Here is a 20,441-nt window from a genome sequence, read left to right as displayed (position 1 = left end):
ATACAGTATATTCAGTTTCTATGGCTATATTTGTTATTGAATAAATATATTGTTTGATCATGGTCTTCAATAATGCTATGCTAATTTATCCTTTATCTTATATCCATATGTTCCTTTATGATTCAGTGCTTTTATCCATATATATCATTAGTGATCGCTAACATGTCCTGCAAGTCCTAACGCCCCAGTAATTTAGTATGTATTAGATACGCTACTTTTTTCACATTGTCTCTGCCAATTTGTAGTGTTATGCCTGTCTCCCACGTACATTGCTGTCAATCAACCTGACCGCCTCGTTCGTTCCACCTCCTATAAGAGAGTGACAGTCCAATCACCCAATCAGGTCTGACAAAGAAGCGGAAGCTTTGAAACGTGTCACCTGACCTTTCCTCACTATTCCATTGGTCGCCCGCTCGGTCCGGACTTCCGTGCGCTCCACGCTGGTTACGGCGCTAGTTCTCTCTCAAAGACTATGGGCACGATACAAGAGATAGTCAGAGACTGCAAAATATTACAGGAGATGGGCAGAGACTGCAGATATGATATAAGAGATGGTCAGAGGTTGTGGACATAATACAGGAGACGGACAGAGACTGTGAATATGCGATAGAACTTGTTGAAGACTAGGAACAAGCTAGAGGATACAATCATAGAAACATATTACAAGTGGCTGCTAGAAATCTCTTCTGTAACAGGGAAATAATAGAAAAGCATAGATTAGTGTCTGAAGGGGCTCTGAGGGCCTCGTAAGAAGTACCAAAGGGCTGCATATGACCCCCGAGCTACAGGTTGAGCACCAGGACTTTAGAGGATTGGTTCACCTTCCTGACCATGTAGTGTGGGGAGTCTTACCATGTTTCCTATTATAGTTAGGTCCATATATATTAGGACACAGGCACAATTTTAGTTTTATCAGTTATTTCCAAAACATATTCAAGCTATAGTTATATAATGGATATGGGCTGGAAGTGCACACTCTCAGGTTTAATGTGAGGGTATGTATATCCAAATTGGAGGAAAGGTTTAGGAATTACAGCTCTTAAGAGTAGCCACCCCCCCTTTTTCAAGGGACCAAAAGTAATTGGACAAATGAGTGTAATCATGAAATGTTCATTTGTAATATGTTGTTGAGAATCCTTTACTGGCAATGGCTACCTGAAGTCTGGAATCCATGGACATTACCAAAGACTGGGTTTCCTCCTTTCTGATGCTTTGCCAGGCTCTAACTGCAGCTGTCTTCAGTTGTTCTTTGTTTGTGGGTCTTTCTGTCTTTAGTTTTGCGTTCAGCAAGTGAAATGAAAGCTCAATGGGGTTGAGATCAGGTAATTGACTTGACCATTGCAGAATATTCCACTTCTTTTCCTTCAAAAGCTCCTGGGTTGTTTTTGCAGTGTGTTTTGGATCATTATCCATCTGTACTGTGAAGCGCCGTCCAATCAACTTTGCTGCATTTGGCTGAATCTGGGCTGACAGTATATCTCTAAACACTGCAGAATTCATCCGGCTGCTTCTGTCTTCTGTCACATCATCAATAAACACCAATGACCCTGTGCCACTGGAAGCCATGCATGCCCATGCCATCACACTGCCTCCATCATGTTTTACAGATGATGTTGTGCGCTTTGGATCACGAGCTGTTCCAAGCCTTCTCCACATTTTTTTCTTCCCGTCATTCTGGTACAGATACATCTTAGCTTCATTCGTCCAAAGAATGCTTTCCCAGAACTGGTCTGGCTTTTTTAGATGTTTTTTTGCCAAAGTCTAATCTGGCTTTTCTATTCCTCAGGCTTATGAGTGGTTTGCACCTTGTGGTGAACCCTCTGTATTTGCTCTCGTGAAGTCTTCTCTTGATTGTAGACTTTGACAATAATAAGCCCACCTCCTGGAGAGTGTCCTTCACTTGTCTGGATGTTGTGAATGAGTTTTTCTTTACCATAGAGAGGATCCTGCGATCATCCACCACTGTTGTCTTCCATGAACGTCCATGCCTTTTTATGTTGCTGAGCTCACCAATGCGTTCTTCTTTCCTCAGAATGTATCAAACTGTTGATTTGGCCACTCCTAATTTTGCTGCTATCTCTCTGATGGATTTGTTTAATTTTTGAAGCCTTACAATGGCCTGTTTCACTTGCATGGACAGCTCCTTTGAACGCATGATGTAGGTTTACAGCAATAGATTCCAAATGCAAATACCACACTTCGAATCAACTCCAGACCTTTTACCTGCTTAATTGATGAAGAAATAACAAAGGAGTAGCCCACACCTGGCCGTGAAACTGCTTTTGATTCAATTGTCCAATTACTTTTACTGAGGCTTGTAGCAAACTTGCTCATCAGAGTTGGAGGCGGAGTTCCCCTTTTTCTATTCCTCAGCCCTCATTCCCTACCCCCCTCCCTTCCTGAGAGGCAAACGTTATCTCCTGAGTGACAGATGGTGGGGGGTCAACACAGGTGAAGGCATCCCTGGTTTGGTGCCAGCAGTCTGGGGAAAATGTAACCTTTCTCACCTACGTTCTGATAAGGCCAGCATTTCTCAGAGAATTGGGAAGCACTGACCCAAAACTGTGTAAGCCCACACATCATAAAATTGACCAACAGTAATTGAACATTCCTCAGGTCAACTGTATGTTTCATATCATGGAGTATGAAGCTGTTAGTTTAATTCAGAGTTCCCCTGACCCCTCCCAACACAGCGTAGTGAGAGCAACCCCCCTTTCAGAGGGATTTTTAAAAAGAGACAGGCTAGCAAGCCTGCGAGTTAGAGCTTAACACACATCTCCTGAGTGTAACATCGTAACAGAGGAGATCAAAGACCCTTCCTGCTCTGCACTTGGATCTGCTAACAAACCAATGCATATTGGCAAGTAACTTAACTCTTTAACTTCTTTCCTATTACCTCTTTGCTTTATCTTTATATCCATATTGAAGCAGTACGGTATCCTGCCACGGTGGAAATCATGATGGAGACCCAGGATTCTCAACCATACAGGTTGAGGGGCTCCAGGCAGATCTCATAATGCAGAGGAAACTGGTTTATCAGTTTCCTCTTTGGTTTGTAAAGCCTGTTTTGAGACCTGTAGCCTGGAGATTTCTAAGAGATTTGGGAGGGATGAAATCTCCAATCCTGGGCCCATATTTTGGGAGCAGCCAGTGCGCTGATTGCACAGGTGTGTGCAGGCCTTTTCGTGGAGGCCAGGCCATGATTTTGAGCTCCACCCCGGCAGATTGGAGTCAGGAGGGCTCCACCCCGGCAGGCAGGAAGTCACTGCCTTGGAGTCAGGTGGTCTTCACCTAGTAGAGGTGGAAGCCAGACAAGCTGTGTGCGATTGGCTTGCTATGTGCGGGAAAGCCATTTTTGGATAGAGTCTGCAGGAGACAGACGGAAATCGGTGTACCAGCCAGAAGGCTGAAGATCATTTGAATTTGTTTGATGTGGATACCCCTGCGTGGGAGGATTTTATGTGACGGGACATTTTCTTTCAAATAAAATTGGGCAAAAAGGCCCTTGTGGCAAACTTGCTCATCCTTGTTGCAGCGAAATCCCCCTTCAACTCCCTTTTTCGTGTTCTGTCTGTTTATTTGAGGCATTCCTCAGCCTCATTCCTACCCTTCTCCCTTCCTGAGAGGCAAAGTATCTTCTGGCAGATGGTTTGGGGGTCAACCAGGTTAAGACATCCTGCGTCCAGCAGTCGATAAAGGCTGTAAAGTGTACTTCCTCCCCCATCTTACTCAAGATAAAATAATTACACATTCCTCAGGTGAACTGTATGTTTCATATCATAGGGGATGAGTTGTAGTTAGTTCAGAGTTCCCCAATGACCACTCCCAAAACGTGTAGTCAGAGAACCCCCCTCCCCTTTAAGAGGGACCTTTAAGAGAGTCAAGTGAGTTAGTCTGACACACACACAAGACTCACACAGAGAGATCTCCCAGCAACATCGTAACAAGGGGAGATCAAAGAAATCACCCTGCTCACAACTTGGATCTGCAAACCCAGGCTAAGGGCAAGTAACTCAACCCTGTAATCTTCTTCCTAATTATCTCTTTGCTGTGTCTTTATATACATATATATATATTTTTGTGACATCTCTTTGTAAATATGTATTTGCATCTGTCTGACGCTTTTAGTAATAAATCTTTCTTTCTGAAAGTGTTAAACTGTTTCTAAGCGCTTACTTGCAATTCACGACTCCCTGCCTTTGAAGAGACACTACGGTTTGTTACATCTCTGTATAGCAGGTCCGCGGGCCGTGCTATATAGATCAATATTTCAATCATTATAGTGTATATTTGATAACGGGAGTTTCCCAGTCTCTGACAAAAGTGGTGGTGGCAGTAGAGGGTTAGTTGCGTAACTAACCCGACCCAGTAACAAGCGCATTCAGGTTGCAGGCACCGATTGTAGTCCATTAGCTGGGCAACCGCTGTGTAGGGTGCAGCTGGGTGGGGCCTTGTTACGCGCATCACACCATGGTTTTGGATCGGCCGGCCCTTCGGTCACGAGTTTGGTGAGAAGGTCTGGGGTCTGACGCCGTGGGCGTGACGTATTACTGTTAGTCGCGGCTGTGCGATTGTCGCCTGTTGGTGGCGGCGGCCGCGGGTCTTGACAAGCGTTACTTGTTTTATTTTAGTTTTATCCAAACATCCATTTTACATTAACATCTTGCATCTGCCCAATACTGAAGACAAGCGGCGCAGGCAGGCCAGACTATCTAACTGTATGGCATGGGCCTGTTTCATGGGCTTGGCACCCCCTGCCTACCCATGCTGTGATTGGATGCAGTACACATCAACAGGTTTCAGCCAATGATTGTGGCTGAAACCTGCTGACCAGCTCTTTCAAATCACGCTTAAACAGACACAGCCAGATCACTGTGCTGTGAGCAGAGGTCATGTTTCTTCTCCCTGACAACTAAATCTGTTAACGGCAGCACATATGACACACATTACACTTCACAGATAACCCCCCCCCCCCAGTCAGTGTCAATAATACAGTGTACATTATTGTCTGATCACTGTATTAGTGTCACTATTGATGTCAGTTAGTGTCCCTCCCAGCCAGTGTGTTAGCTCTAGATTGCCCACCACTCCATCACAGTCACACTATGTTGCTGTACTGTCATTACAGTACAGAATCTATAGCCGTGTAAATTCCATATGTGTAGACCCAAACCAATTAATATACACTTATTTAGCTTTTGTTTTAACCAGAATACGATCATTTTTTTTCAGAATACCAATTTTTTTTTTATTGGATGTTTTGTAACAAATCTATATCTATTAAAAACCCAGTGGAGATCAAATACCACCAAAATAAAGCTCTGAGTGAAAAAAAAAATTGTATCTAAAATTTAATTTGGGTACAGCGTTACATGGCTGCGCAATTGTCAGTCAAAGTAGCATGGTGCTGAATAGAAAAAAAATTACCTGGTCATGAAGGGGCAAAAGCTTCTGCGGGGCAAGTGGTTCCATTCTCACAGGTACATATAAATAAATGACTGTTCCAAAGTTCAAATACAATTTTTTTTTATTTTTCTTACTGTTATAATAACATTGTTCTTTAAAACTTTGTTACATGGAGTGCGCATGTGCAGCCGCCGGGATCGGATGTCCCGGCACTAGCTCCGCACATCTCCGGCACTGACAGCAGCCCATAAAAGGGCATAGTGCCGCTTCTCCCCCGGAGCCCCCCTGCCTTGCTCCGAACCTCGGGCGCCTGTCATTATGCCCGGAAAGACGGCGGTGAAGAGCCATGGAGGCTCCCAGATGCGGCTCCCTGCGGGGACTGGGGCATCCAAGATGGCGGCCGGATCGGCTCCCGCGGCTCCTGGTGCCTCCTCTGCCTCTCTCACGGCAGCACCTCTCCCTCGGAGGGAGAAGATGGGCTCCTCTTCCCACGCTGGTCCAGGGAGGACTGCAGCAGCATCATCAGCTGGGGTGAGTGACTCCCTGCACCCCCCCCCCCAGTCACCCTCCAGCCCTGTGCCACTAGAGTCCTAGGCTTCGGCCTGTTCATTGAGCCATGACTCCCCTGCATCCTCGCCCTTGAGCAGTGAAATAGCTGCCATTTTTTCAAGCCAGCATAGCGGTCCAGAGCCCGCGGATGATAGCCCGGCTTCCTCGCTAACGATTCCTCCTGACCCGCCTCTAAACTCTGGTGATGCGACTTTGATAGCTCGGTTCGCAGATTTGCTGCAACGCGAATTAGACAGAGCTACCTCAAAACTGGCGGCTGATCTTAAGCAGGATTTTCAGGCCTTGGGCCACCGTCTAGACAGTATTGAGGCTAAAGTTGATGCGACAGTCCAAAGTGTCTCCCAAAATTCTAACATGATCACCGACTTGCAAGATCGCCTGGAGGAGGCGTATTCTAAAATTGATGACCTGGAGAATCGGGCCAGGCAATACAATTTTCGCATTCGAGGTCTTCCTGAGTCTGTTAAGGAGCTTACTAGCTGCGCGCACACCCTCATGCGGTCTGCTATGCCTGCTATTGATGACCTTCACCTTGAGATTGATCGCATTCACCGGGCACTGATATTCCCCCCCCCCCCCGGCAAGGGGGGCCTCCTAGAGATATCATCGTCAAGCCTCATTTTTTTCCAGGTTAAGGAAACGGTTATGCGGTATAACACTGATCGCAAAGTCAGCAATGTCATTAATAATGTCAGTAACCTTGATAGTGAAGTCAGTAATGTCGTTGATAATGTTAGTAACATTGGAAGTAAAGTCAGTAATGTCATCAATAATGTCAGTAACATTGATAATAATGTCATTGATAATGTTTGTATTGTTGATGGCAATGTTGGTAATGCTAACAATGAGAGTGATATACGTGATGAACCAAAGGATGCATTTTCAGTGTTGGGGGAGACCCACAGTGCTGTACAGGGGGCTGAGGTACAATCTCTGGGGGCTGAGCAAAGGGATGATCTGGATAGGCCCGTCCCTTGCCCAGGCTCAAAAGATTGTGCCTTGATAAGTGCCCAGCCGTTGGCCTTGCATAGGACTAGGCAGCCGGCTGAGACTTGTAGTTCCACGCCTCAGGCAGCCCTGAAAACCGATTCCCAAAGGAACTTCAGAAGTCCGCTAGCTGTGAGTTTCCCTGCTAAGAAAGGCACACCACAGCTGGCTGGGACTTGTAGTTCCACACTTCAGGCAGCCCTGAAAAGTGAGTCCCAAAGGACCTTCAGAGGTAAGCTGAGTTTTGTCGCCCCACAGGGAAGGCAGCTCTGGAAAGGCACTCATGTGGAGATTTTAGTCCAGGGCTAGGTGTGAACCCCTCTGCTGGGGAGAGTAAACAAAAGAGCAGGGAGGCTGGAATGACTGGCCTAGTCACTGGGGGCTGGGAGCCTGAAAGCCTGTCAGTTAATCTTATTTGGCAAGGTGTGTTCACAGGCAGACAGATGTCATAGGCAGGGGCAGCATGCCTGGATTACGAGTGGAAGGGGGGTTGATGCTTGGGTTACAGAGAGAGGACCGCAGGGTCCAGACCCAATCACCCTTCCTTGGCACTCGGGTTCCAGAGCTGCTGGCCAGGCCTCTGATAGATGGTGTCTAAATTGAGAAGGTGCAGGCTGACTGGGCCACAGAGACAAAGGGAATGGCACAGTCAGGAATCCAGGGGTCAGCTAGAGTCTGGGCATCCCTGTTGGTCGCGGTCCTCAAGCAGGATACTGTCACGGAGCTGGTCCTTCCTTCCCCATCCTCCAGGTTTGCTGGCTTCCACCCCCCACCCCTCAGCAGCCCCTCGCTCTTCTGTCCCATCCATGCTGGGACTTCTAGTCCTCCGTGTCCCTGACACAGGCAGCCCTCAGCAACCTCTCACCCCCCTGGCTTGCAGTCTGGCCTCCTGCTGAAGGAATCCACAAACAGGCCATCTCCTCCCTTCCCCCTCATGCACAAATTCCTGAGCTCCCTGGACAGGACCCGTTGCCATGGTAACCCAACAGGAAGTATCAGGTTACCAGCTCAATACTTAAGAGAGAGCAGGAAAACCCCCGTGTGTTCTCCTGGCTGCGTGTGTGAGGGAAGGCTGTGCTGAGTGCCAGCTTCTCTCATCTGACCATTTCCCCAACCATCCCCCGTCCTCCTCCTCATCTCCTGGACTGTCTGTGCTGCTGGATCCTCTCCTGTGTGGGGTGAACTCTCTGCTGCCTGGATATATTCCCTGCTTGGACTTACTTCTTGTTTCCTGTGAGCCTGCGGGCTGGACATTTTTCCTGTCTGCATTGAACTCTTTGTTGCCCGTGAGCTGAACGGCCTTAACCCTTCCCTGCCTGGAGCTGCCTGTGTGGACTGTAATCCTCTGTGCCCAGCTCCCCGCATCCAGTAAGTGGACTAACCCCGTGCTGCCCAAAAGACTGAACCCTGTGGATTACAATACCCCTGTTGTTCCATATTTCCTTCCAAAGAACTTTACTGTGTTGCTGTGTCTGGTTTGGATCTGTGGACTAAAGGAACTGTTGTCTGTGCCCCAAAAACCTCCCCAATAAAAGCATGTTGAGTTCTGTGCAATCTGTCTCTGTGTGCTCTCTGGTTCTCTTGACAACTGGTTGGCAGCGGCGGGACGAGAGCACTCGAGATGGCAGATGAGAGTCTGCATACAATGGAAGCGGTGGCCCCAGAATATCAACACTAGACGGTAACCAGCTTACAAGAAAACTTGGGCCTCAACTACAAAGGACTTAACAAAGATCAGCTGGTCCAAATGCTGGAGGAAGCCAGCCAACAGCAACAGGAAGATGCAGGCACAGACAGGAGCCAAGCGGTCCTGAGAGGAGATGGACCAGAGCTTCAAAGCACAAGTGGCAAGAGCCCTTGGGTCATCTGGTACGAGGAAGAGATGGCCATTCTGGGGAAGGATGTCACCCTAGAGAGAAAGCTGGCGGCCATGGAAAAAGGCTCAAAAGAGACAAACAGAGTGGGAAGCTGCAAAGAACCAAGCAGCTGCTCCTGTGGCGGTCCCTGTAGCACGGGAGGACCAGAGAATATCCAGGAAGGACTTTAAGCCCTACCAAGAGCACACTGGAGATGTGGATGGGTTCTTTCAGGACTTTGAATACCAGTGCGAACTACTGGAGGTCCCACCCAAAGACTGGACTCGCCATGTGGTAGGGCTGCTTGCGGAGGGGCTGCTGAAGCCTACCGAATGATGGACCACCTTAAGAGACGGAACTATGAGGAGATAAAAAGGGCCGTACTGGACTACTACGCGGTCTCATCGGAGTCATATTGGGCCCAGTTCCGGACTACCCCCCGCCTCCCAGAGGCCACCTTCAAAATGTTTGCACACAAGTTGTCGGTAGCCTGCCGCCGATGGCTGGAAGGGGAGAAGGCAACCTCCCCTGAACAGATCATTCAGGCCATCCTGTGTTCTCCTGGCTGCGTGTGTGAGGGAAGGCTGTGCTGAGTGCCAGCTTCTCTCATCCGACCATTTCCCCAACCATCCCCCATCCTCCTCCTCATCTGCTGGACTGTCTGTGCTGCTGGATCCTCTCCTCTGTGGGGTGAACTCTCTGCTGCCTGGATATATTCCCTGCCTGGACTTACCTCTTGTTTCCTGTGAGCCTGCGGGCTGGACATTTTCCATCTGTATTGAACTCTTTGTTGCCCTTGAGCCGAACAGCCTTAACCCTTCCCTGCCTGGAGCTGCCTGTGTGGACTGTAACCCTCTGTGCCCAGATCCCTGCATCCACACTGTAAAATCCAATTCGTAAACCTTACTTAAAGCATGTAAACCGACTGCCTCAAAAAAACCAAGTAAACTAGAATAAGAATTGTATTTTCTTCTTACAAATGCTTATTGAGTGTTGTGTTGCCTTCACAGGCTAATTGAATTAAAGTTTCTTACATGGGACATGTAGTGTACCACGGCCATCTAGTGGCAAACATGTATGGCAGTTCTCCTCTGGATATGTAAGCTCTCAGACAGGAAATGACTCTTGGTTTAGGAAGCTCGTCAGCCATTTTAGACTTCTATTAACTGTGGATGCAGTGTGCTTGCTTCTCTCCCAAGGGGCTTGAGACATCGTCACCTGTAAGTGCCTTTCTTCTGTGCCATCTGTCATTTATGTTACACTAGTTATTCTATGTATACTGATATGCTGTTATTGTATTGTGTTTCAGTTTCACCTATAAAATAAAGTTGGATTCTTTGGTAGACAACACAAGCAGTGGGCTTCTGTTTGCTGGAGATTCTGACAAGGGTTTAGCTGTCCGTTTAGAGCCACACATAGTCAGTGTTTTGAGAACGGAACAGTGAAAAGGTGAAGCGCAACAAGCCTGGAGATAGGAGTCACTGCACAGACAGAATGAGTCTAAGATCAGGAAGGCAGTGTAAGGCTGAAGATCAGTCACCCGGGACACATCAAGGCAGGGAGAGCATGTCATGTGTCCAGCAAGATGATGCACGCTCACACTCGTCTAGATCAGCAAGGTCCAGTCAGATTTCATCAGCAAGTGCCCTTTTAGCCAGAGCTCGCGCCAAAGCTGAGGCAGCTTGTGTTCAGCTAGAATTCGCTGAGAAAGAGGCCACCGTTATGAAGGAAATTGCTGAGAAAGAAGCCGCAGAGGCTGCCATTATAAAAGAAAAATCAGAACAAGAAGCAAAGTTGCCTATTCTTCAGCGGCAGTGTGCAGCCGCCGCAGCAGAGGCCGCAGCTTATGCCGAAATGGAACGGTATGGAAGTGGGTCTATCCACGAGGGCCCATATGTGCCTGAGAAACCCCTCTCCTCAGTAGAACGCACAAGGAAGTATGTCCAAGAACATTCAAGCAGCAATGCAACAAAACAGTTCCCTAATCCAGAGTCAGCTGAACCTAAACCAAGACCAGCAGAACCCCTGAGCGTACGAAAACAAACCGATGAGGCCAGCAGTACCAGAGCGATTAAAAATGAATCCTTAGTACAGCAATCCAAACACCAGAGTACACAAGATGTCACTAAATATCTTGTCCGTAAAGAAATGGTTAATTCGGGCTTTCTCAAGTTTGATGACTGCCCTGAGAATTACTGGGCATGGAAGTCTTCTTTTCTGTATGCAGTCAAAGACTTAGGCTTATCAGCAGCCGAGATGCTGGACCTGATGATAAAATGGCTTGGGACGGAGTCAGCAGAACATGCAAGAAGGATGCGCAGGGTACATATATTTAACCCTCCAGCAGGACTTGATATGGCCTGGCAAAGGCTAGAGGAAAGATATGGATCACCAGAGGCAATTGAAGGTGCTCTAATGAAAAGACTTGAGTCTTTTCCCAAGCTAAACAGCAAAGACAACTTGAAACTGCAAGAGCTGGGTGATGTTCTTTGGGAAGTCCAGTGTGCCAAAGAAGAAGGCTATTAAAGAGGACTTGCACATTTAGATACCGCCAGCGGTACTAAGCCAATAGTGGAGAAACTACCTCACAACCTGCAAGAAAAATGGGTGAGTGTTGGAGCCAAATACAAAGAAGAATATGATGTCCCCTTCCCCCCTTTCTTTGTGTTTTCTAGATTTGTACAGCAGCAAGCAAGGATCCGGTGTGATCCCAGCTTTTCCTTCATCACCAGCAGTCAACTGCCAAAGGCAGAAAAGCCACTTAGATCCTACAATAGGACTTCAGTGATCGCCCACAAGACAACGGTTCCCTCTGAGGACCCAGGCTGTCCAAGCAGCTACAAGGTAAACACCTTTGAAGGTCCTGACAGACTTTGCCCACTTCATAAAAAGCCCCATCCTCTAAACAAGTGCAAAGGGTTCAAAAGTAAACCCATCAAGGAAAGGATAGCCTTTCTTAGACAAAACGGCATCTGCTTCAAGTGTTGTGGATCCACTAAGCATCTAGCAAAAGACTGCAAAATACAAGCGGATTGCTCAGAATGTGGCAGTAACAGACACATCACAGCTTTACACCCTGATACATTGCATCAACCACTAGAGGTCGCTGAAGAGCAGAAAGATGAGGGCAGGGAGCAAAAGGATAATTCAGCTACCCCAGTAATGTCCAAATGCACTGAAATCCGTGGCGACAGTACAAGTCCACGCTCATGTGCCAAGATCTGCCTAGCAACAGTGTACCCCACAGGGAAAAAGGAGAAGGCAGTTAAGATGTATGTAGTTCTGGATGAACAGAGTAACAGATCACTGGCAAGGTCAGACTTTTTCGATGCCTTCAACATTACATCAAGTGCTATCCCATACACCCTAAAGACATGTGCAGGAATGATAGAAACTTCAGGAAGAAGAGCTACTGACTTTACTATTGAGTCTCTTGACAAGAGAGTCCATCTCTCACTTCCCATTTTGATAGAGTGTGATATGATACCGGATGATAAAACAGAGATCCCTTCACCACAAGTAGCCCGTCGTCATCCTCATCTCAATTCAATATCTCACCTTATTCCAGCTATCCAGACAGATGCCTCTATTCTTCTACTTCTTGGGAGAGACATTCTACAAGTACATAAGGTACGCCAACAAATTAATGGGCCCTTTAATGCCCCCTATGCCCAAAGACTTGACCTAGGGTGGGTCATAGTAGGAGAAGTTTGTCTAGGAGCAGTACATCGGCCTGACAGTGTCAATACGTCAAAGACAACTGTGCTACTGAATGGACGCACATCCCTTCTAAGTCCATGCCAAAACAGCTTTGTTGTGAAAGAAACCCTTAACATCCCAAAACCATACTGTGACTTTCCTTCTAGTTACAATAGAGACATTAGTAGTGGCATGGAGTCTGACACTTTAGGGAACTCGGTATTCCAGAGAACAAAAGATGACGACAAACAAGCAATGTCTATAGATGATCGAGCTTTTCTCCATATCATGGATAAAGAGACTTTCCAAGATGAAAACAACAATTGGGTAGCTCCTTTACCCTTTCGCACACCAAGGTGTTATTTACCCAGTAACAGAGAGCAGGCCTTGAAGCGCCTGAACACACTATGTAAAACCTTTCAAAGAAAGCCTGAAGTGAAAAAAGACTTTACAGAATTCATCAAAAGGATGCTTGATAATAATCATGCTGAAGTAGCACCGTCACTGGATGAAGGTAAAGAACACTGGTATCTGCCAATGTTTGGCGTTTACCATCCACACAAGCCAGACCAAATAAGAGTTGTGTTCGATTCCAGTGCTCAACATGGAGGTGTTTCATTGAATGATGTACTACTGAGTGGCCCAGATCTAAATAACACACTTCTGGGTGTCCTCTTACGCTTCAGGAAAGAGCCTATTGCTTTCACAGGTGATGTGCAACAGATGTTTTATTGTTTCCTAGTGAGAGAGGACCATCTTGACTACCTGCATTTCCTGTGGTACAAGGATAATGACATAGCTAAAGAGGTGACAGAGTATAGAATGAGAGTACATGTTTTTGGTAACAGCCCGTCTCCTGCTGTTGCCATATACTGCATGCGCAAAGCTGCCCAGAAAGGTGCAGAATGTTATGGTCAAGATGCCAAACACTTTGTGATGAGACATTTCTATGTAGACGATGGACTTGCTTCAGCTAACACACCTGAAGGAGCAGTCGACATTCTCAACAAAGCAAAACAGATGCTGGCGGAGTCTAATCTGCGACTACATAAGATTTCCTCTAACAGCAAACAAGTCATGGAAGCTTTCACCGCAGAAGATAGAGCTAAAGATCTCAAAGACCTGTGCCTGGGAACAGACACCCTTCCTTTACAGAAGAGTTTAGGCCTAAGCTGGGATCTAGATAAAGACTGCTTTGTGTTTCAGGTTTCTTTAGCAGAAAAGCCATTCACAAGAAGAGGGATCCTATCCACTGTGAACAGTCTTTATGATCCTCTCAAGTTTGTAGCACCAGTCACCATAAAAGGTAAGGCCTTAGTTTGTGAACTGTCAAGTGGAGAAAGTGAGTGGGATGCCTTACTTCCACAAGAGAGACTCCATGAGTGGGTCCAATGGACAGAGTCTTTACAAGCTTTACAATGTCTTCAAATTTCCAGATGTTATGTTCCTGTTTCATTGTCACAGGCCTGCAAGAGAGAACTGTACATCTTTTCAGATGCCTCCGTTATAGCAATAGGTGCAGTCGCTTACTTGAAGGTAAGTGATGCAGGAAATGTCTGTCATGTTGGATTCGTAATGGGAAAATCCAAACTGAGCCCTAGGCCGGCACATACAATTCCACGCCTAGAGTTATGTGCAGCTGTACTAGCGGTTGAACTGTATGAGCTAGTGAGAGACGAGATAGACCTGAGCCTAGATGCTGTGAAATTCTTTACAGACAGTAAAACAGTTTTAGGCTATATCTGCAACACTACAAAGAGATTCCTCTTGTATGTCTCCAATCGGGTGGATAGGATCAGACAAACAACCTGTCCAGAGCAGTGGTTCTACGTACCCTCAGAACAAAATCCTGCAGATTATGCTACCAGGCCTACACAGATAGCTTGCCTTCAGAACTCTATAAGGTTCTGAGGTCCACCTTTTCTGTATCAGACAGCTGTAGATACTCCTGATGACAACAATGTTTATCCTTTAGTGGATCCTGAAGCTGATCCTGAAATTAGATCAGAAGTAGTAAACTTCAGTACTAAAGCCTTTGACACCAGACTACGGCCGCATTGTTTCGAAAGATTTTCCAACTGGAAGAGACTAAGCAGGGTTATAGCAAAATTAATTCATGTTGCCAAAAGCTTCCAAAAGAAAACCAATGATGATCAACCCAGAAGCTGGGGAGTTTTCCATGAAAGAGTCAGTTTGGAAGAACTTTCACAGGCCAAAACAGTTATAATTTCTTCTGTACAACACGCATGTTTCAGACAAGAATATGACTGTATTGAACAACAAAGGACACTTCCAAAACAGAGCCGTCTTACAAAACTGAGTCCCTTTGTAGATCAAGATGGACTGTTGAGAGTAGGTGGCCGTTTATCCTTTGCCACGCTGCCAGATGAGGAGAAGCATCCTGTCATCATTCCTCATGATCACCACATTGCTACATTGATCGTAAGATATTATCACAACCAGATAGTTCACCAAGGGTGCCACATAACGGAAGGTGCAATCAGAGCTGCAGGTTTCTGGATTCTTGGTGGAAAACGTTTAGTGTCTGCAATTATTCACAAATGTGTCGTGTGCCGTAAGCTCAGAGGGAGATTGGAAAGCCAAAAGATGGCAGAGTTGCCAAAAGATAGAGTCAATCCTGAACCTCCCTTCACTAGTGTGGGTGTTGATGTGTTTGGCCCCTGGGCAGTTGTAACAGGACGAACTAGAGGAGGCAGTGCTGACAGTAAACGCTGGGCTGTTGTTTTCACATGTCTTTCTACAAGAGCAGTGCATATAGAATTGGTTGAGTCCATGTCGGCATCCAGTTTCATTAACGCTCTAAGAAGATTCTTTTCTGTTCGTGGTCCAGCTAAGTTGATTCGCTCTGATAGAGGTACTAACTTTGTAGGAGCATGCAAAGAGCTGCATATATGCTCAAATGATACAGAACTTCTAGACTATCTTCAAGACAAAGGATGCACATGGATCTTTAACACTCCACACTCATCTCACATGGGAGGTGCTTGGGAGAGATTAATAGGTGTAGCTAGGCGCATTTTAGATGCAATATTACTCCAAGCAAAACCTACTCGTTTAACTCATGAGACTTTGAGTACTTTCATGGCAGAAGTTATGGCTATCATTAATGCAAGACCTTTGGTACCACTATCTACAGATCCTGATAATCCTACAGTTCTTACACCTGCCATGCTCTTGACCCAAAAGGTAGACTCTTTATCGGCCCCTTATGGGGACTTTAGTACAACAGAACTTCATGTAAAGCAATGGAAACAAGTCCAATGCCTGGCTGATATGTTTTGGAAGAGATGGAGGAGAGAATACCTGTGTACCTTACAAAGTCGCAAGAAATGGACTGAGACCAGTCCCAACGTCAAAGATGGAAATGTTGTTTTATTGAAAGATTGTCAAGAAAGCAGAAACAACTGGCCTGTGGGAATTGTCACAAATACATTGCCAAGTAAAGATGGTAATGTCAGAAAGCTTGAAGTCAAAGTGACAAAACAAGGGACTGCTAAAGTGTATACTAGACCAGTTTCAGATGTCATTGTTCTCCTTTGAATAGCATTTCTGTTGTGTAGCTGGCACAATACATAGCAGAGAGCTCCTCACTGATAGCGTTCAGGCGAGACATTCGCCATTGAGTTAAATTCCATCCTGTGGATTACAATTGGGGTTGGAAATAGTTTGGCCATGGGCGGCTACTCCAATCCGAAGATGGATTTATGGACTAAACTATTTCTTCATGTGGGCCATAAGCTTGAAGTACCATAACCAAAAGACCCTGATATGTTGTGGACTCATGTTTTAGTTTATGTTACCAATCTAGGCCGGAATGTATTTTCTTATGTGTTTTCCCTGTACAGTAGATATGCATGGGTAGTGATATAATATATTATATCAGGCAGGGAGTGTGTTGCCTTCACAGGCTAATTGAATTAAAGTTACTTATATGGGACATGTAGTGTACCACGGCCATCTAGTGGCAAACATGTATGGCAGTTCTCCTCTGGATATGTAAGCTCTCAGACAGGAAATGACTCTTGGTTTAGGAAGCTCGTCAGCCATTTTAGACTTCTATTAACTGTGGATGCAGTGTGCTTGCTTCTCTCCCCAGGGGCTTGAGACATCATCACCTGTAAGTGCCTTTCTTCTGTGTCATCTGTCATTTATGTTACACTACTTATTCTATGTATACTGATATGCTGTTATTGTATTGTGTTTCAGTTTCACCTATAAAATAAAGTTGGATTCTTTGGTAGACAACACAAGCAGTGGGCTTCTGTTTGCTGGAGATTCTGACAAGGGTTTAGCTGTCCGTTTAGAGCCACACATAGTCAGTGTTTTGAGAACGGAACAAGTGTGGTGAACTTACACTTTAGTATACACAAATAAACAAAAAATAGTGAATAGTACTTGGAAATTTTACGTTAGGTGAACTCTTAACTTAGTATGGAGTACTCAGATTTGCCATTTAAAATAACAAAATCATTTTAAGTTAAGTTTACTGTGTAATGTATTCCAAATGACACATTTATTTAGGTTGGGCTAACTAAGGTGATATTTTCTGCAACTCTGAATATTGAGTTGTGGTTACTTGCACAGCAATCCGATTTACTTGTTAAAACCATGCAAACCGATTGCCTTAAAAAAAAAACAAGTACCGTATATACTCGAGTATAAGCCGAGTTTTTCAGCACATTTTTTGTGCTGAAAAACGGCCTCCTCGGCTTATACTCGAGTCAACGTCTGCAGATGTCTAGCAGGGGGCGCTGCTTCTAAAGCTAAGGTTTCCATAACCGCGGCTGCAGATATGGAAACCTTTGCAGTGATGTGCTGGGCATTCCTACAGTGTGTGCTGTGCCTGTGCGAGCGGCGGGTGCTAAGTTGTCACCTGCCGCCCGCAGAAGTAGTTGTAGTAAGCACGGACCCTCCCCCCCCCCGACTTCCCCCGCAGAGGTACCTGTAGTTGAGCAGAGTTGGCCCCCCCTCGAGCCCGCAGCAGCACATCCTGGACAGTGTGACAGGCTCGGGCTGTCACAGGCAGCGTTAAGGAGGCTGGCACATCACACAGAGGCACAAGCTCCTCCTCTGTATGTATGTGCCAGCCTCTCAGTGAAAACACACATAGCCCCTGTAAATTCAGCAGATTGAGCCACGAGGAACGGGAAAGTAAAATTAAAACGTGCTATATTACAGGTATTTTTATTTAACATGATAGTTGTGTTGCCCATATTTAAGGTGGTTGTCCTAAGTGGGAACGTACTGTCCAGTGCCTAATGTACTATCTACTGCCGAGCGAACGTACTGTCTAATGCCAAGTGAATGTACTGTCCAGTGCCAAACGTACTGTCCACTGCCTAATGTACTGACCTCTGCCTAATGTACTGACTACCTAAGTAATATAGGGACTGATTTATAAAGCCAAATGCAAGTTAAACTTTTCAAGTGGAGAAAAAGGAGGGACGGGGCATGACGCCCCCCTCCCCATCCTAAAAATTCTTTTTTTTATCCTGTTAGAAATGGATCCCAATATTGGTGCCTGTACTTCTAATCCTGGACCAAAACAAAAACGCAGGTCATACGAAGCTGCTTTAAAACTTAATGTTATGTCAAGATCAGAAGAAAGCAATAACAGTATTGCAAGTAGGGAATTTTGTGTTGACGAAAAACAAGTAAGGGAGTGGCGGAAAATGAAAGCTGACTTGGAAAAGATTCCAAAGGCAAAAAAAGCTTGACGTGGTTTAACGACTTCATATGGGGCTCTAGAGACTGAATTGCATAAATGGGTTATGGAGTGTCGTCAAAATGGTTACTGTGTAACACGCATGGGAATTCGCTTACATGCCCTTCAAATGGCTAAAGATGAAAAATTTAAAGTACCAGGCACTAAAAAATTAGTTGCATCAGCAGGATGGTGTACCCGCTTCATGAATAGGTTTGGCCTATGTTTGCGGCAAAGAACAAAGATTGCACAGAAGCTGCCAAAAGACCTTGATGAAAAGTGATGTCATTCCATTCATTCATCATAAAACAAAGAAGGATCCATAACTATGACCTTCAAGATATTGGGAATATGGATGAAACGCCTATGACCTTTGATCTTCCAAGCAACAGAACTGTGGCAAGTTTGGGAGACAAAACTAATTTACTAAGAACCACAGGAAATGAAAAAAACCATTTCACAGTCGTTCTGTCATGTTTGGCTAATGGAACCAAGCTGCGGCCTGTTATTATTTTCAAAAGAAAGACCTTGCCTAAAAAGGTCAAATTCCCACCACGAATTACAGTGCGTGCACATATTAAAGGCTGGATGGATGAAGAAGGAACAAAAAAATGGATGGAAGAAATTTGGAATGGACGACCAGGAGTAGCCTTAAAGAAAAAACCATCATTGCTAGTTTGGGATATGTTCAGAGCCCACACATCTGATGACATAAAAAAATTGGCAAAGTCTTCTCAAGTTACTTTGGCCGTTATTCCAGGTGGGCTTACATCTGTATTGCAGCCCCTAGATGTGTGTTTAAATACACCTTTCAAAGACCGTGTGCGAAAGATGTGGCATGAATGGATGTCATCTGGTCAAGATCAACTGACAAAAGTTGGGAATCTGAGAAAGCCAGACATAGAATTGATAGCACAGTGGGTTCGTGATGCATGGGAAGATATTCCAGAGGACCTGGTGCAACGCGCCTTTAAGAAATGTGGCATTAGTAATGCTATGGATGGCAGTGAAGACATCGCATTGTATGAGAACGACAGCAGTGATGGTGATGACTGTGAAGTCAGTGATGATGACAATGTGTATGCTGATAACATTACAGGAGCTGAAGCAGTTGAAGCTCTGTTTGGACATACCGATGATGAGGAGGAGAACTCCAGTTTTGAAGGATTTTAGCTCTTGTGTGTTAGCTTGGTTGCTGATTAAGCTAAGGTTGATGTACTTTTAAAGATACGGTATTTTTGATACCATATTGTTTTTGTTGACCCCATTTTCCACTTACAGAGCTATTTTACTGTTTTTCGTTTAAATAAATATTCATGTGATTTTATTGGTCTCTATCTTTATTTTTTACATTGACTAGTAGGTGCCTCATTTCCCACCCTCGGCTTATACTCGAGTCAATAGTTTTTCCCAGTTTTTTGTGGTAAAATTAGGTACCTCGGCTTATATTCGGGTCGGCTTATACTCGAGTATATACGGTAAGCGTTACTTGTTTTATTTTAGTTTTATCCAAACATCCATTTTACATTAACATCTTGCATCTGCCCAATACTGAAGACAAGCGGCGCAGGCATGGGCCTGTTTCTGGGTTTGGCACCCCCTGCCGTGATTGGATGCAGTACACATCAATCAACAGGTTTCAGCCAATGATTGTGGCTGAAACCTGCTGACCGGCTCTTTCAAATCACGTTTACACAGACACAGCCAGATCACTGTGCTGTGAACAGAGGTCATGTTTCTTCTCCCTGACAACTAAATCTGTTAACGGCAGCACATATGACACACATTACACTTCACAGATAACCCCCCCCCAGTCAGTGTCATTAATACAGTGTACATTATTGTCTGATCACTGTATTAGTATCACTATTGCTGTCAGTGTCCCTCCCAGGCAATGTGTTAGCTCTAGATTGCCCATCACTCCATCACAGTCACACTATGTTGCTGTACTGTCATTACAGTACAGAATCTATAGCTGTGTAAATTCCATATGTGTAGACACAAACCAATTAATATACACTTATTTGGATTTTGTTTTAACCAGAATACGATCATTTTTTTCAGAATACCAATTTTTTTTTATTGGATGTTTTGTAACAAATCTATATCTATTTAAAAACCCAGTGGAGATCAAATACCACCAAAATAAAGCTCTGAGTGAAAAAAAAAATTGTATCTAAAATTTAATTTGGGTACAG

At 45.2% G+C, this 20,441-nt stretch overlaps 1 protein-coding gene across 1 annotated transcript in view; it reads right to left on the bottom strand.

Moving 5' to 3' along the window:
- Positions 1–17,543, bottom strand: part of WDR73 (WD repeat domain 73) — a 72,313-nt gene extending 54,770 nt beyond the window's left edge. Inside the window, exon 1 of the mRNA XM_089678022.1 lies at positions 17,482–17,543. Within this exon, the coding sequence (XP_089534148.1) occupies positions 17,482–17,528 (47 nt within the window). The 5' untranslated portion in view covers positions 17,529–17,543. The remainder of the gene's footprint in view (positions 1–17,481) is intronic.
- Positions 17,544–20,441: the final 2,898 nt, after the last annotated feature.

Source organism: Staurois parvus, unplaced genomic scaffold (assembly GCF_062004578.1).
Source record: "Staurois parvus isolate SC_StPar_1 unplaced genomic scaffold, SC_StPar_1.0 ptg000196l, whole genome shotgun sequence".
Lineage (NCBI taxonomy): Eukaryota > Metazoa > Chordata > Amphibia > Anura > Ranidae > Staurois > Staurois parvus.
This window is presented reverse-complemented; position numbering and strand designations above follow the sequence as displayed.